The 22,542-nt window shown below is 42.6% G+C and overlaps 1 protein-coding gene across 2 annotated transcripts in view; it reads right to left on the bottom strand.

The window, feature by feature from the left end:
• Positions 1-22,542, bottom strand: part of rgmb (repulsive guidance molecule BMP co-receptor b) — a 48,210-nt gene that overhangs the window by 6,763 nt on the left and 18,905 nt on the right. The window contains exon 1 of one of the 2 annotated variants that reach the window (XM_074638148.1): positions 1,681-2,214. The exons of the other annotated variant lie outside the window; for it this stretch is intronic. Coding sequence (XP_074494249.1) covers positions 1,681-1,795 — 115 coding nt within the window. The 5' untranslated portion in view covers positions 1,796-2,214. Of the gene's footprint in view, positions 1-1,680; positions 2,215-22,542 lie in introns of those variants that run through there. 2 annotated transcript variants of the gene reach the window in all.

The following is a 22,542-nucleotide window of genomic DNA, read 5'->3' as shown; positions in this document are numbered from 1 at the left end:
CCATCTCCCAGGTCTCATCTCTTCTTTTCTCTCAAGAATCATCTGTAGCTCAAATCATTTCCCTCCATCAGCACTATACTGTGATATACTGTAGTACTGTTCTTCTCTGTTTTCAGCCCTCTCGGTCTGATTCCCCACATCCTGAGGCACCCTCTCCACCATCAGACAGAGGTCAAAAGATCCCCAGCTGAATCTCTCAGGCTCAGTTTAGCGATTCTTTGTCTCCCGATCCGGCAGCCTCCAACTCCTCTGATCTCCGGAGATTAGAAAAGGATCCACTGGGATCATCTCTCAACCGAGGAGGGAATGGCTTCTTGTGAAGTGCTTATTGATCACCTTGTTGTGTGCACTTTCTCTCTCTCACACACACACACACACACACACTCTGAGCTCAAATCACACAAACAGCCCTCCAAGCTTAGAGATACAAAGCTTTACAGGAGAGCATGCACTCTTTCTCTCTCTCGACCAGACACTCAGGAGTGAAAACAATAGTCAACAACTCAGACATTCCTGCCTCCCTGTCTAAACAGACACATGATGGAGCTGACGGCTGCAGGCGACAATGAAGTAAAAATGTACAAGTTATAATAAATAACACAGACTAAATAATACGCATTCTTTCCAGGTGACGCACGTGCAGCAGAAGGTGCCAGCAGGGTCTTTAATGTGAAGTGGGTCTCTCTGTTCCCACCAGGCAGCGTGCAGAGGCGGTTTCTGTCCCGCTGCCTGAGCCGTGTTAAACTAATTACTGGAGGTGTGACTGCTCAACAGACAGCCGCCACAACAGCCGACCCCCTGCACACACAGCAACACACACACACTTGCCCCCTCCAAAAAAATGCTGGTGTCTGGAACATTATACTGCTTTTTGCACTGTATGAAAAATGCATCTGTGATGATGAATTTATAACCAACAATGTGGTAAATAAGTGGTCAGTAAACTATGGACACAGAGAAGAAGTCATTAGTGTCAGTAATCCTTTACAAACACCTTATTAACTTCCAGTGAACACACTCCTCTTTTGTTTATTTCATCTGTCCTGCAGCATGTGGTTTTGATTGGGATGTGTGAGATTCAGATTTTTTGGTGATTATTAGAAAACTTTAAATCACTTTGACAATCTCTTATGATGCATTTTATCAATTTGCATCATGCAAAATGAACATAAAACTGTATTCCACAAAAGGTTTTAGTCTGATTTTACAACACAGTATACAGCCTTTGGTCCTAACTTTTTTATGATCAGATTTACATTCAGATAGATTGTGCTTTATTTGGATATTGCTCTGTAAAGTAAAGCTGTAATCTGTTATATATATGGACATTAGGAGAGATTCTCCCTCTCTTCCCCTCCTCCATGAGCCATTAAGGGGCAGACAGGAGAATGACGGCCCAGGAGAGAGGAGGAGAAACTCGATCCGTGCTCAGACTGCTGCACTGCCGCTGGAGAGAGAGCCATTGTCAGGCAGCACTGCATGGGCCCAACACAAGGATCGGCCATGCAATCATTACAAAAAAACTAATAAAGTATCTCTGAATGCAACATACTTGAAATTAAATGTTGTTAACTGTGGTAGTTTGTGCAGCAATTAGTGCGTAATTGGATAACAAAGTGCGTGAAATGACAGATTAGACACACGAGTTGTTGCAGTGTTTAGGAGTGTAGTTCTAGTTACCTATGTGAGCACCGCAGCAGAGAGCGATGATCAGCAGCAGCAGTGGCCGGAAGCGGCGCACCAGAGACGGGGAGGCGAGGCGCTCAGCCCCGCAACAGCATCCGGCTCTCCCCATCCCCGTCCATGCAGGGCCAGGAGGGGAGAGTGGACAGACCTCCAAAGGAAGGGCGAGGGCGGCTGGTGTCCAGCAGGCCTTCTTCTCACTTCTTCTCCTTCTTCTTTTCCTTTTCCTTCTGCCTCTTCTTCCTCACTCTTCTCTCCTTCCTCTCCTCCTCGGGTGCGCAGGGGCATTAAAACACAGCTGCTGCTCCGCGGAATGCAGGGCGGAGGGAGGGGGTCGAAAGGCAAGAGAGAGAGGAGGAAAACAAAGTGCAAAGGAGAAGAAGTCGCTCCGATAACACTTTTACTTTCTCCCTGTACAAATCCTTTACACCCCCACGTGATTTCTTTCTCCTTGTGTTGGGATCTCTCCGTGCTCTCCTCTCCTCTCCGTCCCAAACACGCACAATCACATCTCTCTCTTCCTCACCATGCAGGCCGGGCTTTCTCCTCCACTCCTCCCCTTTCACTTTCTCCTCCTCCTCCTCCTCTGCTCCTCCAACAAATCAATAGAGAATCAACCAAACCCTGCTGGCGGAAAACCCGCCTACCACCACTCTCACTCAGAGAGAGAGAGAGAGAAATAGAGAGAGAGACAGAGAGAGAGAAGGAGAGAGAGAGAGAGAGAGAAAGGGAGACAGAAAGGGAGACAGAGAGAGAAGGAGAGAGAAAGGGAGAGAGAGAGAGAAAGAGAGAGAGAGAGACAGAGACAGACAGAAAGAGAGAGAGAGAAACAGAGAGAGAGAGAGAGAGAGCAGCCTGCAAAATAATGAAGAGGCCGGAGATAAAAGTTGTAAAACGTTGGTAAGATGCCATTAAATCACTGTGTACCGAAGAGAATAATGGGTTTCCGATGTAGTGCTGCCAAGGTATTTTATTTGGCAGAGTGAAATCACAAACCTTCTAGATTTCTTTATGTGTTTTTTATTTCCTTGACAACTTAATAATAGGCTAATATTACTAATAATGAACAATAATGATAATAATAATAACTAACTAATAACTAACACTACCCCTTCTATTACTACTGCTACTAATAATAATAATCATCATAATATCAATATCAATAATATGAACATAAATAATAGTAATCCCTCCACCTGAACAACAACAGGAAACATTAGTTGCCTGGGAAAGGAGCTGTTAGAGACAATAAGGTGTGGTGAGAACCACCAGTGGTATGTAAATTAGTTTTAAAGCTAGTGGCCTATATTCACAGACAGATAAATAACACACACTGTCATGAATTAGTTTTTTTGTGAATTTGTTTGTTACATAAAAAAATAAAGAATATCTGCATCGTCCAGGTCATAATACAATATGATTATATTTTATGTCCAGAGCAGAAGTTTGACTGTATGACAATGAAGTCTTTTTCTGATAGCATGTAATGCAGTCTAGCATTGTAAATACATGCAAATATATATATATATAATATGTATATAACTGTGTTTTTTTACAGTGAATTTTCTGCAAAAACAAGTCAAAGAAACCATAAAGATGTATCAGAACTCTTATTTTTTCATTGTAAATTAAACACCTTTTTAATATTTATTTTAGATGCACATTATGATCTTGAAATTATCGCACCAAAAAATACAATACAAACATATTAAAACCAAAATATTACCATAACACGAAGAGTTTATGATGACTTTTCATACTCGTCATAACTGAGTACAGGACGAGTTTCCCTCATTGATTTTAATCTGCTTCTTTGACCAAATGAGCTGCAAATCCTTTGTGGGAGAAATGCTATTAAATGGTGGATACACAGGACAGAGTGGCTGACTCATGTTTGATTGATTGTTTTATGTTTTCTGATGAAACCCTCACACACTTTTACCTTTATTCCAAATAATGATGTTGCAGTTGGAGGGAGTTTGTGCACCAGCCTTCCCTCTGTGGATTTCTTGCATCTCTGCTTACTGAAACCCAACAGAACACAATGTGAAGGGAGCACCTTTGTGACACAAAGCAGTCCGGACATAACAATAGCACACGCACGCCAAGCTGTTGAAACTGTAACAGTCGTAAATCTGAACAGTCTAAAGAACAAACTAGCACAAGGTACAAGGTGAGCAGCCAACATAAACACCCACAGGTGATAATGACAAGACACAGCATACTCAGCTTTATATGCAAAACAGCTTATCGCTATTGCTCCCTCCATACTGCCATAATTAATAAATAAATAACTTCACAGCCACTTTCTGGAGGCTGTTGAAACGCATTTTAATACTTTTTATTGCAACGATTTTGAACCTGTTCCAAACTCCCTTTTTCAACTAAAGGTTATGGAGTTGGACGGGCTTCAAAGAAAGCGCCGAAGCATCTACATAGATAATGTTTAGTGTGCACATCTACACTGTGTTTGTTCTTTTAATGCTCAGTCTGTATTCTTTCAAGAGAGTAAGTACGTCAAAGGCGTGCATGTGTTTGTGCAGAGCTGTAATCCTCGGCTGCATTCTGCCAGACTGTGCCACGCCGGCTTAACTTGTGTTTGCATGTGTACAGTATGTACATATGTGTGAATATATATGTGTGTGTGTGTTTCCATAACCAAACAGAGCTTCTCTGTGGCTGATATTTTATGTGCCGTGTGTCACAGCCGGATGGTTTCACTCTAACATGACTCACCTATGTACACTCACTTCACTGCCGGCCATAAGTTTGGTCATGGCCGCTCGTTCCCCACTGATTGTGTCAGTAAAATAAACACACACGGTCACTATAAAGCTCATGAGGATTTGACGGTAAGTGTGGCCATGAGGAGATGATGTGTGCAACTCAAACAGGCTCTGATATTAGATTATATTGGCTTCCTGTTTGTGCCAGAAGCCTCTGGTCTCACCAATGAGGAAGTCTGTGTGTGTGTGTGTGTGTGTGTGTGTGTGTGTGTGTGTGTGTGTGTGTGTGTGTGTGTGTGCGTGTGTGTGTGTGTGCGTGAGTCAGTAAATCTTGTCAGATGCTGTATTACAGTGTGTACAGTGTGTATAGTTTGTGCCTTTAAAGTAGACCTGGAAGAGGTAAACAAAACAAAGACAGGTGACAAATAAAGGAAAGTTTTAAGTTACTTGTACTTTACTTGAGTATTATACTACCGGTATTACCATTTTGACGCTACTTTATAGGCTACTTCTACTCCACTACATTAAGGTAAATGTTGCATTTACTACTTCACTACATTTATTTGACAGCTATAGTTACTGGTTCCTTTTTAGATTAATGACCAGTTTGTAAAACTGTAATGGAGTAAATGTTGTACTACTTAAGTAAAAAAACAAGTCCACATCTTCCTGCTATCTCTCTACTGCCCACTATCAAATAAAAGGCACAAAATGCCCTAAAATAATCTTAAAAAGTGCTCTGTCCACCCCTGTTGATAACAATTAAAATGCTGTGAATCATATGATAAAGGTTTCACAGCCACCAAATCTCAATCCAATTAAACACCTATGAGAGATTTGGGACCAACGTGTTAAACAGCGTCTCCACCACCACCACCATCATCAAACACCAAATGAGGAAATATCTTTTAGAAGTGTTCACCCCTCGAGGTCCAGAGGCGTGTGGAGAGTTTCTGCTAAGGAGCTCATGATGGCCCAACACCTTTCTAAGACATTTTATGCTGGTTTTTCCCTTAAAGGTGCTATATGTGAGATTGGGAGCATTACTATTGCCTCCACACGGCTCTCAACATGGCGATGGCTGAACCAGCGGCTCGCAGCTAACGGTGCTAACAGCACTAAGAGTGAAAACTACGGCAACACTGCTGGCAGAGCTAACAGTGGTAACCTGCGGAGGAACCGGAGGATGGGTGCTATGCCCCCTGTGACAACGCTCACATGCACTAAAAGCATGCACGGCCGGCCTGGCAATGTCAACGAAGCACAGAGAAGCGCAGATTACAACACACGCAGAAGTAACTTCATTCTCTGCTCAGGTAGACATTACTCCTCTTTATCTTTACATAGCAAATAACTGTCTGCTGCTTTATTAATGCTCTGGTTATCATATAGAAGAACTTAAATTTGACACCCAGCTGTGCATCAAATATTGGGATGGAAATGAAACAAGCAGCGTTTTGTAAGTTAAAACTGCCCCCCCTCCGCAGGATGATGCACACAAGGTGAACATTTCATTTATGCAAACACTCCCAACACAGATTGGTTAATTCAATTACATGAGTGCATATGGTGCTATTCATCATGACTAATTTCATATTTCATTTCAATCACACATCCGCCTACATAGACACACGCCAACCTGGATAACACATGACCCTATTCATGGAGTTTAATTCTATATTTCATACTAATTTATTTAATCAATTACACCACAGCTGAGACCTGGGAGCAGAGGACGCTGGAGCTGACTCACCCCCCTCCACACACACACACACACATGTACATCTCTACAGAGCTGCCTATCACACATGCATTCACACACTGCGCCTCAGGCACAAAGACAGTCTGTCTCTGAACGTCCAGCTTGTCTTCACCTCCACACCTCTGCCTCCCATCTCCACTTCTACCTCTCTCCACCTCCCCCTCTCACCCCGACGCCAAACAGACCATCATTCAACAAATGGCTCTCGCTACTCCATGCACACCTGTGTATGCATGTGTGAGTGTGTAAGTGTTGAGAGTTTTGCACTGTTGCAAACATGTCACAAGGCTGTGCTTAAAGGAAAGGTAAGATGTTGCAATGAATCTCTACTTATCTGTCACACACACACCTACACACACACAGGAAGTGGTGGAAGAAGTGCAAAATCTGTACTCTAGAATATATGGATTATATTGTTGATGTATTAATTTGTAAGAGAAAAAAACTAAACCTGTTGGTGCAGTAAGAGTATTTCAACCTGGCTTTGGTTCAAAATGAACTTGTCAAAAGAACAGAAAGTATTCTGAAACAATTAAAGTGTATGCAGCACTTGAATTATATAGCAAATAGAAAATACTTGAAACAAACTAAGTTGTATTAACAACCATCTACAAGTTTCCTACTGCACTGCTGGATCTTTACACGTTTTGAGAAAATAAGTCAAATGACTTTCTTTACTTTTCTTTTTATTCTCAGGGACAATGCACACTGACCAACATCACTGTGCCAGTGTTAACCAAACGGCTAATTTACAACTGTTGTCCTTTGGCCTGATGTTAAAATTGTCCATTAAAATAACAGATAAATATAAAATTAGAACAGGAGTAAGCAAAACATGCTGAACAGGATAAAACAAATTAAATAAAGAATTTTTTTTGCAGGTAACAAATGCATCATAATTTCAAAGGGGATGGTATTTTGTATGAAAACTCATACAGTAATTGGTAAAGTAACTAACTACAATTATTAAAATGGGAGTAAAAGTTCAATATTTCAGTGGTGTAGATCTATTAAGTAGCATGAAATGGAAAATACACAGTACTTGAGTAAATGTACTCAGTTACATTCCACCACTGCACACATATCCAGTTATTCTCTTTCACTCGTTCTCCGTGCCAGCCACCACAACACACACACACACACACACACACACACACACACCCCATACCTGACTCACTGATGGGTGGTAAAGGTAAGCGGGGACTGCAGGTGTGTGTGTGTTTATATTCCTGATGTGAGACGATAACACAAAAGATAAAATCCAGGTATCAAAGCCTCTTGTAATGCGAGTGGAAACCCAATCCCATAATAGCCTGTTTGATAGCTGTTCCACTCCCCGGCCAAACTCATGTTGTGTTTCACTTGAGTTGGCCTTATCAGACCTCCTGTGTCTGCACATTCACTCCACTGTTACAAAGAGAAGAGGCTGAGGCTGCTTTCAGGTGCAAAAAGTGTCAAAGTGGGAAGGCGAGATCTCGGGGTCAGTTTATCTTTTGAAATGCTGAAGAGAAACGAAGCGTCGTCGCAGAGCTCAGATCAGCGGGAGAGGATTCCAGAGAGGGAGAGATTATCACATTGATCCTTCTCTCCTTACACCCTCAGCCCCGCTCCCTTTTCCCCAGACCGGCCCGCTGATGTGCATTGATTGAAAACTGACGTAAAGACAAAATACTATCATGACACTGCAGTTGAAAATAGAAACAGAGGAGAGAAAATAGAACACATAATCATCATGATTATTGTGCTTTCTGTTCTGGTGCTCCAAACACACTCTCCTTCCTCTCTTCTCCCGCTTCTTCCTCCTCTTATTACCACTGTTTGTCTTTTATAAATACATAAGTGGAAAGTATCTACAGTATGTGTGTTTACTCCACTACTGTAACTGAGTACAGTTTTGAGATACTTGTACATTTTTATGCTACTTTATACTTCCTCTTTTTCTCCTAGGACTATTGACCTCACAGATTAGATTACATACAAAACCATGATCATATTGTAAAATACCATGCATTGTTATGGATTAATAACTCAACAATATACACTCAGTCACCATTTTATTAGGTACACCTGACTTTTACTTGTAAAGAAGAATTTTTACATTGTGGTATTACTACATTTACTTGAGAAAAGGATTTGAATGTCAGAGCCACTTTCCTGTTTTAGCTGGACAACGTAGGATTTCTTGGGGTTAAAAGACACATACTGGTATTGAAAAGTGAATTATTTGCCACAAGGGTGTAACAAGTCAACAGGGAAGAAATCCGAAATAAACAAGTACGACCCATTTGACATAACATACATTATTTTTCTACCATCTCTTCATCGTCTTTATCTTTACCCTCTCCCTCTTCATTTCCCTCATGTATCATTTCATCCTTTGTGTAAGAACATCTGAAGCACACACAGCTGCATCAGACGGCGCAGTGACAACGAAGCCTCTGTTTTCTCAGGGCCAACACACACACACACACACACACACACACAAACACAGAGCAGTAGGAAGGAAGCAGCTGAAGGATGTAATAGGGCAGATGAGGATCATGGGGTTGCAGTTTGGTTTGGGTCAGGGTGAATGTTTGGCAGCTGTGAGACAAAGACGCGCTATTAAAACTGCTCCCTTCTCGCCTCCAGCTCACTCTGCAGTGAAACTTGTTTTGTCAGTCAATTTGCCAACTAACATCGAGTTAAATAAGCGGAAGCCTTGTGATTCTGTCAACACTCCTTCTGGGACAAGAGGCGTCTTTCTGTGTATACTTGAGTGCATAACTTCCAAAAACTGGGACATTTTCAGGCCTGTAAACATCTGATCAAGGTTTGATCATCTGATAATTGTTCATCTAGTTTGACGCTGCTTTCTCTGCCTCTACTTGGATCACATTATACACACATCTCCCTTTCTGTTTTTCTGTCTCACACACAAGCAGGTTACTTTGTTAATGGGCTGGGTTTTCCACACATGCGAACACATTTACACACACACACACACACACACACACACACACACACACACTCAAGCTTCACAGATATTTTGAGTCTTGCGGCTACAGATGGTCAGCGGCATCTCCTGCTGAGCCATCCACATCCTCCAGTGGTAAACACAACCCCCAAACACACGCACATGCACATGCACACACACACACACACACACACACACAGACACAGAGAGAGAGAGAGAGAGAAAAGGTATGAGCATCTATAAATCACTCACACTCCGGAGCCATATGCTCATACCTGTCTTTGAGGAGGAAGCCCAAACACAGGTGAGCCTCTCACATTCCAGCAGCCTGCAACCTGACAGGAGAGAGAGAGAGAGAGAGAGCGTGTAGGTGTGTGTGAGAGAGAGAGCCATGTTCCCATTAAAATGCACAAATTTTAACCGCAATCGTCAAAAGAAAATGCAAATTTACGGTATGCACGTTTCGATCCACTACTGTTATGCAAATATGAGGAGTTGGATCATCAAGATAAACAGTGGGTGGGGCTAATTCTCCAGTCAGGTGCCAATAAACCATTGCAGAAGAAAAGGATGCAACAAAAGGTCGTAATTAAAAGAGAGTCATGGTCACCCGCAGATGGCGAAAACTCGGTAAAACTTGCAAAAAGTCTCGCGAGACTCGCTGCCCGACAACCTATCCTAACTTAACCATTTTAGGTCAACACCTTCTAGCCATAACCTTAAAAGAGAGACAGTCAAATCTCAAACTGTGTTAAAAAAAGAATGTAGAAAGCGTGATGGAAATAAGGCATTTATGTTTGCTTCATGAATTTTTGAGGAACAGTTTCCTCATCGCTCCACACAGATCTGATGTTTTTGTCTGCTGCCATTTTTCATCTCTTCAGTGGACGCCACATGCTTTGTGTACCTCGTGATGAATTTGCCAAGTCTGTTTCCATTTCACTTTCTCGCTTTTATTGATACACTAACTTCTCTGACTCAGCCAAGTGTAAACATGTTTTGCAATATTTTGTGTTTGTTTTTTTCAGGGGGGTTTTATGCGTAAATTGAAAATGTGCTGAAAAACAGGTGGATAGAAACACACCTATTGAGAGCGAGAGAGAGCTCACCACTCGTCTCTCCCTCTCCCACATCCAGCTGTGAGTGCCTCCCCCTCTTCTCCTCCCCCTCTCCTCCCCTCTCTTCCCCTTGGGATAGAGTGCTCACAGAGTGGCAGATGGGTGGAATGCATAATACATAGACTATTTGGGGGGCTGGGTGTGTGTGTGTGTATGTGTGTACGTGTGTGTGTCTGTGTGTGTCTGTGTGTGTGTAGTCAGTCCACGGGGAGTAGGCTGTGGAGTCATTATAGATCTAATGGTTGTGTTTTAGACGCTGCGCCGTGCCAATCTCATTTGAAGTGCAAAAGCCAAATGAGTGTGAAGCGTTTCATTACTCATGCTCTGTGTGTGCACGCTCCACCCCGGTTCATGCGAGGCAACAGATCAGTGGTGCAGTCACAACTTTCTAACTGACATCTGAGAAATATATATGCATGTGTGTGTGTGTGCACATTCACGCATGTGTGTTTTGAAGGACGTTTAAGGTGGATGCTGGACCGAATCTTTTGTTCTGCACAGTCGTGGTTCTTCTGCCTCCCTGCTCGTGTCGACCGACTTTATTCCCCTAATTACTGTGATTAGAGCAAGATGAGGCCTATGTATCATAATGTTGTGTAATTAGCACTCAATTGTGAACTAACAAGGCCTCCTCAGGCATAGGTAATGGATTTTGGATAGACAAGCTGAGCTGAGGCATGACTAATACAAGCATTGGTAGAAGTTTAATTACAGCGTCTTCACTGGAAGGAGCTTCCTCCTCACACAAATTGGAGAAACAAAGCGTTGTGAGAGAAGTTCCTCTAATCCACATCATTAATAACAGCAAGGTGTCTCTCAGACCATTGACTAGCTTGGGAGTTAAAGGGGATGTGTGAGATGTGCACCCAGAGCAGATAAAGGAGGCTTCTTAGCTGATGGAGACGAAACCCACCGCACTGAGAGAGGCAGCGTCGGTTTAGGCAGACAAACAGCGAGGGGGTAGAGTGGGGGGGAGAAAACAAGATGAAGAAAACAGAGTGAGAGAACAATGAAGACAAGACAGAACAAGAGAGAGCTGGCAGGTAGCGGTTCTCAGGAGATTCATTAGGCTTGTCAGAAATTCTGGCTGTGAATATGCTTGCACAGCAAGCTCCTCGGCGGGCACACACAAACACACACAAACATACACACGCCAACGCAGGTTGCCGCAGGTGTATAGAGCTCTCATCTGCTGACAGGTAGGGATGAAAGCGCGATGGGGACGGTGGGATTTGGAGTCACACTGTGCAGACAGCAGGCTGCAGTGTCTCCAAATGGCTGCTGTGGGATTTAACATATCCTGACTGGCATTAAGTCCTGTGCACACGGCACCTCAAGTGATGAGTGAAACATTTATTTTGTGTAAATGTGAACTCAGTTTTAAATTTCAATGAGTTTTGGGGGACTGTACACACAGCAGCCTTGCTTTCTAGTGCTGTACAACACTTGACAAACAAGCTTGACAGGCATCCCAATGTGAACACCGGTTTAACTGGACAATTAGCAGTGTGAATGTACACAATATCTGTGTGCTCCTGCTTCTGCGAGAAATAATCACTGTTGAGTTTGTCAATTTGTCCTGTAAGGCTTAAAATGCTGCTGAGTGAGTGTGTAATGAACTGATACAGTAGGTAGCGCGTTATATCAAAAGTAAGCTGCTTGAACAGGAACCAATTTGTACACAAGAGACTCTCTTCCTGTCTTCCACTGTCTGAATAAATCAATGAGTGTATTATCATTGTTTGTTTAAGGTGAAACACTTAGGATGAAAAATGACTTAACAGATGATGAAATGACCTGAAATGTATGATGCAATCTGTGCAAGTGGAAGAGTCCTTTGTGTGTATGCGTGCATGATTGCATGCATATGCATGTTCGTCTTGGCACAGGAGCGCTGTGTGTGTGCGTGTGTGTGTGTGTGTGTGTGTGAGTGTGTCTGGGCTTTGGGCAGTGTGTAAATCCCAGCGTTTAGAGAGAATCACCGTCTGATTCCCCAGCTGTTCCTGCAGCCGTTTCTCTGGCTCGACAGCCTGACCGCTCACAAAGAAATGTTTACTCTACTGTACACACACACACACATGTAGACTTTCAGGCATGCAGACAAATGCACATGGAGAGCTTACTGACAATGAATAGAGGTTTTTCTTTGCAGACAAGTGTTCCAGTGAGTGAAGTGCCAGCCCCCAGATGCAGCCTCTCATCACACAGAGGACCTCAGTGGGAGACGGAGAGAAACTCCACACCAGCATCTGGAAGCTAGATGACTGTTCCATGTGTTCATGTCTCACTGGAGATCCATAAAGCCTGACCGACGCAGCCTGGGACCCATCCTGTGTGTGTGTGTTTGAAACAGACAGAGAGAGAGAAAGACAGAGCCAGAGAACCGCCTGTATGTATTCATCACTTCCAGGAAAGTATTGTATTTCATCTACACCCTACTGGCAGTATACACTACATAACATTTTATATCATTTTCGTGGCCCCTGTGTAAAGTGGCCACATAAAAATAGTCTCCCTCTCTCAAAGAGGACATTTTTTTCTCATACACTTTGACTTGGTGTGACAGTATTTATTTTCGCCTCATTTTCAGTTCAAATGATCGGGCTGGTACACTGCATCTCTTTCTCTCTCTCCTTCCGGGGACTCAGCTGTGGGCTCGGGATCATGGGACTATGTTTCCAGACATCATCATCTGATGTTGACACTAAAATAACAGACTGAATAATTTAGACGGATCCATTTTTAAACAGCATGTCAATTCACATCACCGGCCACAGACACCCCGCTTGGCACCCTGCAGACAGGCCCACCCAGGCCGGGTGAAGGGTGAGGCGCAGCGTCCAAAACTCATTCAACAACAATAATCTGGCTGTTAGAGCTGGAAATGCCATGAAAATGAAAGTAGTTGTGTTATCTAGGTCAATGTACTCTCTTGAGATAAAAAAAAAAACCTTTCAAAATGTTTTAAATGGATATTTTGCATCATGAAAAATGCATTGTGATATAGTTAAAAATGAATCAGAATATGGAAAGACAGAAATGGAATTTATACTAATAACATCCAGCAGCACCATGTCATAAAATCTGATTTTATCTGCGGCACTGAAGGGAAAATGCTTGTTTGGTGTTTATGTCACGAGAGATGAAAGCAGTCCGGGTTAATGAAAGTAGCACATGGCTCCATGATCAAAGTTCAAAAGACGCCATCCATCAGGACTCATTTTCACGTCTGATTTTCTCATTTAACTCCGTTTAAAAAGAGACTGCAGAAATTAGCATTGATGGCTGACCATTTATCAGCATGAATTATTGGTGAAGTCTGATAATAAGAAGGTCTAATTAATTGAGACAGATTTGTAATGCATGTTTTATCAAGGAGTAAAATCTGGGCCAAATGAGAGTTTAACTGCTGGGGTCAACCGCAGATTTAGTTCTATTTCATGTATTTATAAAACATGCTTAATTTGCACTTTTGTCCACTGTTTCACCTCACGTATTATTACTTATTATTATTCCAGCTGAAATGACAAGCTAACACTAACAGCACACACTCCCTCCTTTCATCTCCCCCAGGTTTCTTAAAAGCTTCAACATTTTAAGAGGATCTTTTCTGTGTTTTATGACAAGCTCGAGGAAAAACATGAGCTCAGGGCTGCAATTCATACATCTGCACAAATAAAAAAAGAAGACACAAAGTAAAAACAGACACGTACACACGTTCACACACACACACACAGTTCCTACTGATGGCTTATTCAGATGGGCTGAGAATCAAATATTTGCACACATGAATTATCCTGCTTTCCTCAATGTCTGTGTAGAGAAATATTCAGACATCATTGTGTCTGCACGTGTGTGTGCGTGCGTGTGTGTGTGTGTGTGTATGTGTGTGTGTGTGACTGCTCTCTCGTTATTTTACAAGCTCAGACACACACGCCCAATCACCAGAGGGCTAAACGGAATAAAGGAAGCAGAGGAGGTAAAGGGCCTCGCAGGTGTCTGTGTCTCTTTGTCTCTGTCTCACTCACTTTGTCTCATTTGAATAATGTCTCATTACCCTCTCTGCTTCTCTCTCTTCTTCTGCCTTCACGCAGTTGTTGAGCAAATTTTATGAATTTGTTTAGAATCATAAAAACTAAAATACTGTACATATCAGTAAAAGCAGAGCCATGTCTTGAAAGCAAGGTTACAAATTGAAAGTTTAGTCAGACCCGTACACAGGGTTGTATACTCGTACTGAGAGAAACACTCTTTAATATTTGATTCACATTGCATCTGTGCCAAAAACTGCAGTAAGTAAATACTAAATAAATATTCTTCCTGACGACAGAGCTGCTCCAATAAACACACAGTGGAAAGAGTCTTTATGCAGCGTCTTTATGTCCATGTCCAGTTAAGAGAATTTGAACTGAAATTTCCTGCTTCAATTCTACATTTCTAATTCAGAGGATGATCATAATTTGCATAAAAATACCTTCCAGCTCTTTCTTTTTCCTTTTTTTACCTCTGACACCATATTTTGAATTTGACCTTATTTTGTGTTCTGGGATTTTGGGAGAAGAATCCTCCTGACGCTCCCTGTCATCCCTTCACACACACCCACACACACACACACCTTCCTCCCACCCCACCAACCTTCAGGCGGTGCACCTGGGTACAACTCTTTACACACAGACACACATACACAAAACGTGAGCACATTCCCCAACACATACATATGCAAAAGGACAAAAACACACAAATGCACGCTCACACAGACACACAAACTGTGTCTAGTCTCCAACAGCCAATCAGATTGTGTATCAAACGTGGTGTTTGTGCAGAATTTATCTCCTAACAGCCGTCGTCAGGAGGTCTCCCATTAGGTCTTATAGCACAACCACCTGGGAAATGACACACACATACACACACACAGTGTGAAAACCACTGAGAGACACGCAGCAGGATTGATCTTCCTCAATGGTATTGATTAGTCTACCCCCAACTCAGACCAAAAGATACCAGCTGTGTCAAGCCATTTGCCTCCCGAAGCGCTCCCTCTCCTGCATGGAAGATGAAAGTAATGACGCTGCGAGCATCTTCTCTCAGACAAATTCTGCTGGCTGCAAAAGGGCAGGAAGTCCACGGGGAAACAGTTACCGCAGATGAGGTCGCTCCAAGCCATTTGTTTTAACCCCTGCCCTGGTCCTACTGAATGTGCGTGTGTGTGTGTGTATGCTGTATGTGTGTGTGATATACTACTCTTTGGGCTTATATCTCAAAACTGTGTGTCTCGTGTGTTAATCTTTCTGTAATGTGGCGTGTACACACTCACACAACGACACACAGGCACACACTCAAATGCAGAGCTGGGAGAAACATGAAGTGGATTCTATTCAAATTATAGTTTCACTGTGTATTTCCTTCTCCGAGGAGAGGACACTTATTTTACATTACTGAAAAAAGCATGAATACATTTCTTTTCCAAAGCTGATGAGATGATAATATCATGATGTACGATTTACAAGCTTAGTAAAGTTTAATGAGCTGCTCTATTTCAGTTGTTACTTCCAGATATTCCCTACTTTTATCACTATTCTGTCTAAAATGAAAAGACTACAGAGTCGTACAGAGTGAAATGTGAAGAGTAAAATCCAGTGCTATTTCTTTCAAAACCACAATTACTATCTGTATTATTTTCTCATGAAAATACAGTGTTGTATTACTGCCAAAACACTTGTGAATTATATCACCAGTAAAAGCAACTGGAGGAGCCCAAACTGTCTGATTGTCAATTTTGAGTTTTGCATTGAATTTTTCATATTTTTCAAAAAACAGCATCGTCTCTGACAGAAAACACGAGTTTGTGCACGTAGAATAAGTGTTGGGCAGTTAATAAGGTGTTACAGTGATTTTATTACTTTTTTCTGTAGCAAGTAATATAGTAAGGGATTACAATTTGAAATACATCAATTGCATTACAGTTGCATATCCTAGTAATGCTAACGTTTGAAAAACCAACAAGGACATTTTAAAACACCATTTTACTGAAAGCATTTTTAGAAATCCCCAAAAACTCTTCTAACCATCTGCTGAATGATAAAAAACAGATTTTCAACCCATTTCCTATAAGCTGCACCTTGAGACAAAGATGGCAGCCCGCCAGCTACCTGGATGTAAAACAGAGTATTTCTACATGTGTTAAATACAGAATATGTGACCTGTGGGTGTGGAGGATTTGGAGTTAAAGGTGCCTCTGATGGAACTGGGTTGGGTGATGAAGTAAGGTCATATAATCACACAACAGGATAAGTTTTCTTGTCTTGAAAAAAAAGAAAGTTTCCTGTAACTTCTAGCAGCACAATTTGCTTTCCCTTATATCCCTGCCTATTAAATATTCATTTTACTGAAATACTTTAAATAACCCCATGTGGCGGAACTAAACAGCAAAAAGCTAAAGCCAGAATCCAGGATATGTCGGGTGGATATACTGCAGGATAGTATAAGAACCTCTGTGAAGCTCAGGCTCCTGAGAACCACTTCAGTTTAGGGAGAAACTGCACATAAACATATCAATTTCAGAAGGGAGCAGGTTCAGTAAATCACATGTGGCCTTGTGTGTAGACTAGATGAGCACACATGACAAACCTGAAGCCCATCGATCATGTCATTCGTTGAAAATGTGAGGAAAGTAATAGATATGACAAACTAACAGGAGCAATATCAACGTGGTTCGTCAAGTGTCTTGAATTGTCTGGTGTTTTAGAAGTTTATGAAGTTGCACATTTTCAACATGTGAAATTTAGATGTTTTTTGCTGTGCAGGTGCGGCATCCTGCCTGGCACCTCAGCTCTTCAAACATCCACCTGATGTCTCTCTCCTACTCTCTCTCTCTCTCTCCTTCTCTCCCCCCATTTTCCCCTCTTTGCCCTCTCTGTATTTTTGACAAGCTGGCACACTCAAAGGGCATTGTCAAAACGTCAAGCTTTATAAAATATAGATATAGGAAGAGATGTAGTCTACAGAGGCCGAGGAAAAGGGGGAAGAAGATGAATGAAGGGAATGTGTGAGAAGTAAAAAAAAAAAAAAAAAGAAGAGGGAAGACAGAGTGAGAGAGTGAGAAAATAGATATGAGCTCTCTGTGGTAAAAGACAATAAAGTGTGAAAGGTTTTTCCTTTGTTTGATGTCCTCCCCTCGGGGGCTTTGTGACAGAGACCGCTGCACAGCCCCAGTTAAAAGAGGAAAAATGACAGGAGCCATTTCTCTCTTTTTCTCTCTCTGGCCCTTCAGGATGAGAGTTGTCGGAGTATGTGTGTGTGTCAGAGAGTGAAAGAGAGAGAAAAAGAAGGAGAGTATGAGACAGACAGAGAAAGCCGGAGAGAGGGAGAGGGAGCCCTTGGGGTCTAATAAATCAGGCCTGCATTGAGCGGGAGGGTCCTGGAGGATCTTGCGTGGGAAGACAGGTGTCCATAGCATTCTGGGGCAGAGGTTATGGTCAGACACATCAGTCATCTCAAACAACACACACACACACACACGCAGGCAGGGCTGAAATTACCCAGAGACAAAACCCCATTTCCTCCTTGTGTACCTCATTACCATGTCACAGCCCTCTGCTTCATATTTGGTTTCGTTTTAAATATGAAATACTGCTGTGATCAAATAATGAGAAGGAACGGCAACGCAAGCCGCTTTTGTAAACAGTTTACCATTGATTATTCCGCCGCTTGTTGTGTTTCATTGTGTTTTCCTTTCAGTTTATAAAAAGAAAAAAGAAAAAAAAGCGAGGCAGGCACCTTGGCGCACACAGTGGCAGTAGGCTCCTCAACAACATTAGCATAATAATAATTCACAGGCTGGAGTTATGGAAATGAAATAAAGTAGTGTTCTTTTATTCTGCAGCACGCAGCGGTATGCCGCTAAGACATCCAGTTATTATACATGACAAATATGAATTAAAGACACGAGTTTGAGCTGGAATGAAGGTCTGTGTGAACGTGGAGGGAATCCGCACCTCTCTGCTGATTGTGTGGGAGAACGAATGTGTGAGTGTAAGAGGTGTGTATGTATGTACATGCATATGTGAGAAAATTTGTGTTTGTAATAAACACAGGAGGTCCTGAGAAAATGGGAATTATATATTTGTTTCTGGGATAAAAGCAGAGCAGTCAACTCTCATCATCTGTTCGAGTCATTTCCATGTGTGTGTGTGTGTGTGTGTGTGTGTGTGTGTGTGTGTGTGTAAGTGTGCGTAAGTGTGTGTGAATGCATCAGGGTCACGGATAGGGGAATGTTGCGTGCCTCTCTTCTCTGTCCTCCTTTCTACCCTTACAGATTTAGAAAAATGAAACTCTTTCTTGCCGCAGATACACACAAACTGTACAAACACACACACACACACACACAAATACACACACGTGCACACATGCAGACAGTCAAAGAGTGAAGGGTCCCGCAGAGTTCATAAGCTAGTGAATAATAAAAGCTGCACACTGGACCTGGCTGTCTGTCTGCTGTAAAAATGGCCTGTCTGTGACATGAATATGTTTTTTGCTGAGTGTGTGCATGTGTCCGTGCACATGCAGATGTGTGTGTGTGTGTGTGCTCTCTATGGTAACTAGATGAATTATTCACTGTTTACTGATGAGGAAGCATTTAGGCTCCCAGGAGTGGTGCTCAGAAGCAGGCCTCACCTCTCTCCTCTTGCCCTCTCTCTCTCCATCTTTAGCGTTCTCTCCTCCTCCTTCCCTCTTTCCCACTCGCCCCCCCATCACACTTTCATCATCCCTCTCCATTACCGGAGCCGTCAGTTCTAACATCACGCCTTTGTGGGATAACGGCGCAGTTTCCAGAAACACGCTAGTTAAAGTGTTTCCTCGCCTTTAGCTCCAGATCTCTGCCTGTCTGATCCCGCTGACCTAGTTGAGAATCGACGTTCTGATGGTAAAATCTCTGTTGTATGTTAGAACACAGTAGGAATCCATTTGCATGCATTAAGTAGACGGATGGGATTCGGCTCGTTCTCTTTGGGACTGCCTTCGCTGAATTAGCATCACTTCACTGACTAGACTCAGACGTACAGATATACTCACACAAGTAAGCACAAATCACTGGAAGCCAAGTTTAATCTTTCTCTTACACACCCAGGATACACACACACACACACACACACAATCACATTGGCTAGAACACAGTTAATACACCCACTAATCAAGCTCCTATTACCAGGAGGAGGCTTTCACACATGGGGACCAAACTCCCTTCATCTAATTGGTCCGTTGAGAAAATTGCTAAGCTGTTCACATCTGCAGGGATACATACACACATATATACGCACATACACACACATGTATGATACACACACATGCGGTCACTCTGAGCCAATCAGTGCAGAGCTCCTTGGGCAATGTGCACAGTTCCATCCTTTCCTTTATCCATCCCTTATCCCCTGGTTCATCCCTCGCTTTCAGCTCCATCGGTCCCATTACCACAGCCAGGGACCCCAATCCCTGGAACAGAAATCCAACACACACACACACACACACACACACACACACACACACTAATACAGCGCACTTAACCACAGCCCAGTTTCCACCATAACAAAACCAAGGGTCCAAGCTTTTTCAGCCTATCTTTCCTGTGTTGTTTGTGGTGTTTTTGTACATGTGTGTGTGTCTGTGTGTGCTTGGAGTTGGGTGGTTTCCCATCCGGAGCAGCCGTTGTGCTGCTTATTAAACAAAGCCTGTCTAAAGCTGTCCTAATCCTTTCCCATAGCTATCCCTGACTACACATTTATACACACACACACACATGCACAGATTTCTGCGCAGTTACTGAAGTCCAGCGTTCAGCTACACATTCTGTCCTCCGTCAACCCCGGCAGACCGAGAGAGAGAGAGAGAGAGAGAGCTATACACACATTAATACACACACACACACCCGCACATAGTTTCTTTAGGGTCTGGCGGCTAGTCGCCCATCTGGGACTGGAGATAACCCTCGCTAGCCACTAGTGTACGCAGCAGTGTGTGTGTGAGAGTGGGATTATATGTGCTTCAGAACCCCCTGCACCCAGTAGCACCAAACCAGCACCCAAAGCCTCAAAAACGCTGCATCAGCTAATAAATGGGGGGTTTCTGAAGCATAAATTCATCTCTTAATGAAGGTAAAAGAAACCTGCAGACTTCTCTTGGCTTTATTTCTAAAATAATAAGGCACAAATTACAGTGCTGATAGACAGGGCTAGATGAAGAACCGCCTTTGGACTCACAACACAAGCCTGAGTCCATCAAATACTTCAGCTCATTTCAGCTGCGTCTAATAGTTTTAGAGGATTGGCCTACTGAAAATCTTGGCTGGTAAGCCAAACACCAAAATAATTCTATCAGTCTTTTTTAATTGTTTGAATCTAAGGCCTAAGTCCTTGTCCTTCTTCAGGTATTTTTGTAAATGTAGCTTTTTCTATGTGATTTGGCATTTCGTCCACACCCAAGCGGTGTTTTCACTAATGAGGCGACATGTCGTGCAACGGCAGCATAAATACATCCATGAACGGCGGCCAAATAACCTTGCAAACAGGACTTTTTTACACATTTACACATAAATGTAAAAGGCTTTCATCCAGGAGAGCGCTGTTTGCGTCCCAAGCGTTTCACTTTCATGTTATAATCAGTTGTTTGTTCGTGTCCCGTGTTCACAACGTTCAGTTTCATTTTCACTTTACAAGCGTAGTCGTTTTAGGCCCAAACGTGGTGTTCTTTCATAAACTTAACTAAGTGGTTTTGTTGCCTAAACCTAAAGTGACGCCAAGGGGCGTGACAAAGCGGCAGTATGTGACGAGTTGGAATGAGAGCGGTGTTTTTGCGTTTTCATCTGGATGGAGATTTTTTTTTTACCGTGCTTGTTTGGACGGGATTTTTTTTTTTTTATAAATGAGGAAAAACGCTGTTTACAAAATATCTGTGTACATGTGGACTAGGCCTAAGTCTGATAGTCTTGAATAAGGGAATTTATACAATATATGATACAAGAATAGTGTATTTAAGCAAACTGTGAAATACATCCGAGTCCCCTTATACTGTAGGTGTAGATGATTACTGATTCTACTATATATAACCATGAAAGATGCCCACGTCATTATTAACACCAAGTTGCACGGTAGTGACTCTCAGTTTTGCACATTTGTGGGTCTGATGCTGATCTAGTTCATGACGAGTGATTGAGGATTGATTTGTTTTTAACTTTGGCTTTGTAAGTTTCTGAAATGGATTATTTTACGCATTGATGTGTAAAACTTCTCACATATATTACAGAGACCGGATGACTTTGTGGGTAATTCAATCACAAATTCCTGTGGGACTGACTCAATAGACAATTATGGGCTTAATACTCTGCAATGCCGGCCCACTTCACAGAAAAAAAATCATCTTTATTTTATTCATATCGTTTCACCTTGAAAGAGTGCAGAATCTGTGGACTGCCTGACGCCTGATAAGCAAGTCATATCTGACGTTACGTATAGCTGTATTTACTTTACCGTCAGCTGATGTGTGTGTGCGTAAGTCTGCGAATGCATGTGTGTAATGAGGCTTGTGTGTTTGTGGCTCTGGTCACTAAATGTGTGAATGAGACTGGAAGTGTGTCCACATCTCTGTTTGTCCAAAGCTGTTTGCTATGATATTTCCAGCTCTGGTTTGTGTGAGGACAGCACACGGTGACTTTGGTGATAATTGAAGCACATACAGTATACCCCCCACCCCCCATAGAGGTGTGTGTGTGTGTGTGTGTGTGTGTGTGTGTGTGTGGGGGGGGCAAAGGCAACATTGACCAATAGAGATAATTACCTCAAAATGCATCTGCACTCTTAAGTCATCACTTATGGAGATTACATCCTCCGACTAGTTTCATGCATTAATCCACACACACACACACACACACACACACACACACACACACACACACACACACACACTGAAGTAGAGGTGATTTGACTATAGGGCCGGGGCTGTTTGAAGAGCTGCTTCAGACACACACACATCCCAAATAATTTCAATGCATCTCAATGAAGAGTCCTCAACGTGGACGCAGCTGTCACAGACACATGCACATATTAGACACTCACACACACGCAGAGCTGTCTCTTCAATAAGTGTGTATTATGTGTGTGACCGAGAAGAGCATGGCCACGAGCACCTCTTTGTTTCAAGACAAAGAGCGGGTCAAAAACATCATTAGTCTGAGGCTGCAGGACACACACCCTCTCACACACTGTTTTCCAGATGCTAATACTATTGCCAGTAGGGGTTTGTGGGCCA

The sequence above is a fragment of the Sebastes fasciatus genome, chromosome 6 (genome assembly GCF_043250625.1).
Source record: "Sebastes fasciatus isolate fSebFas1 chromosome 6, fSebFas1.pri, whole genome shotgun sequence".
NCBI lineage: Eukaryota > Metazoa > Chordata > Actinopteri > Perciformes > Sebastidae > Sebastes > Sebastes fasciatus.
The sequence above is the reverse complement of the archived record's forward strand: the minus strand, read 5'-3'. Positions and strand labels throughout refer to the sequence as shown.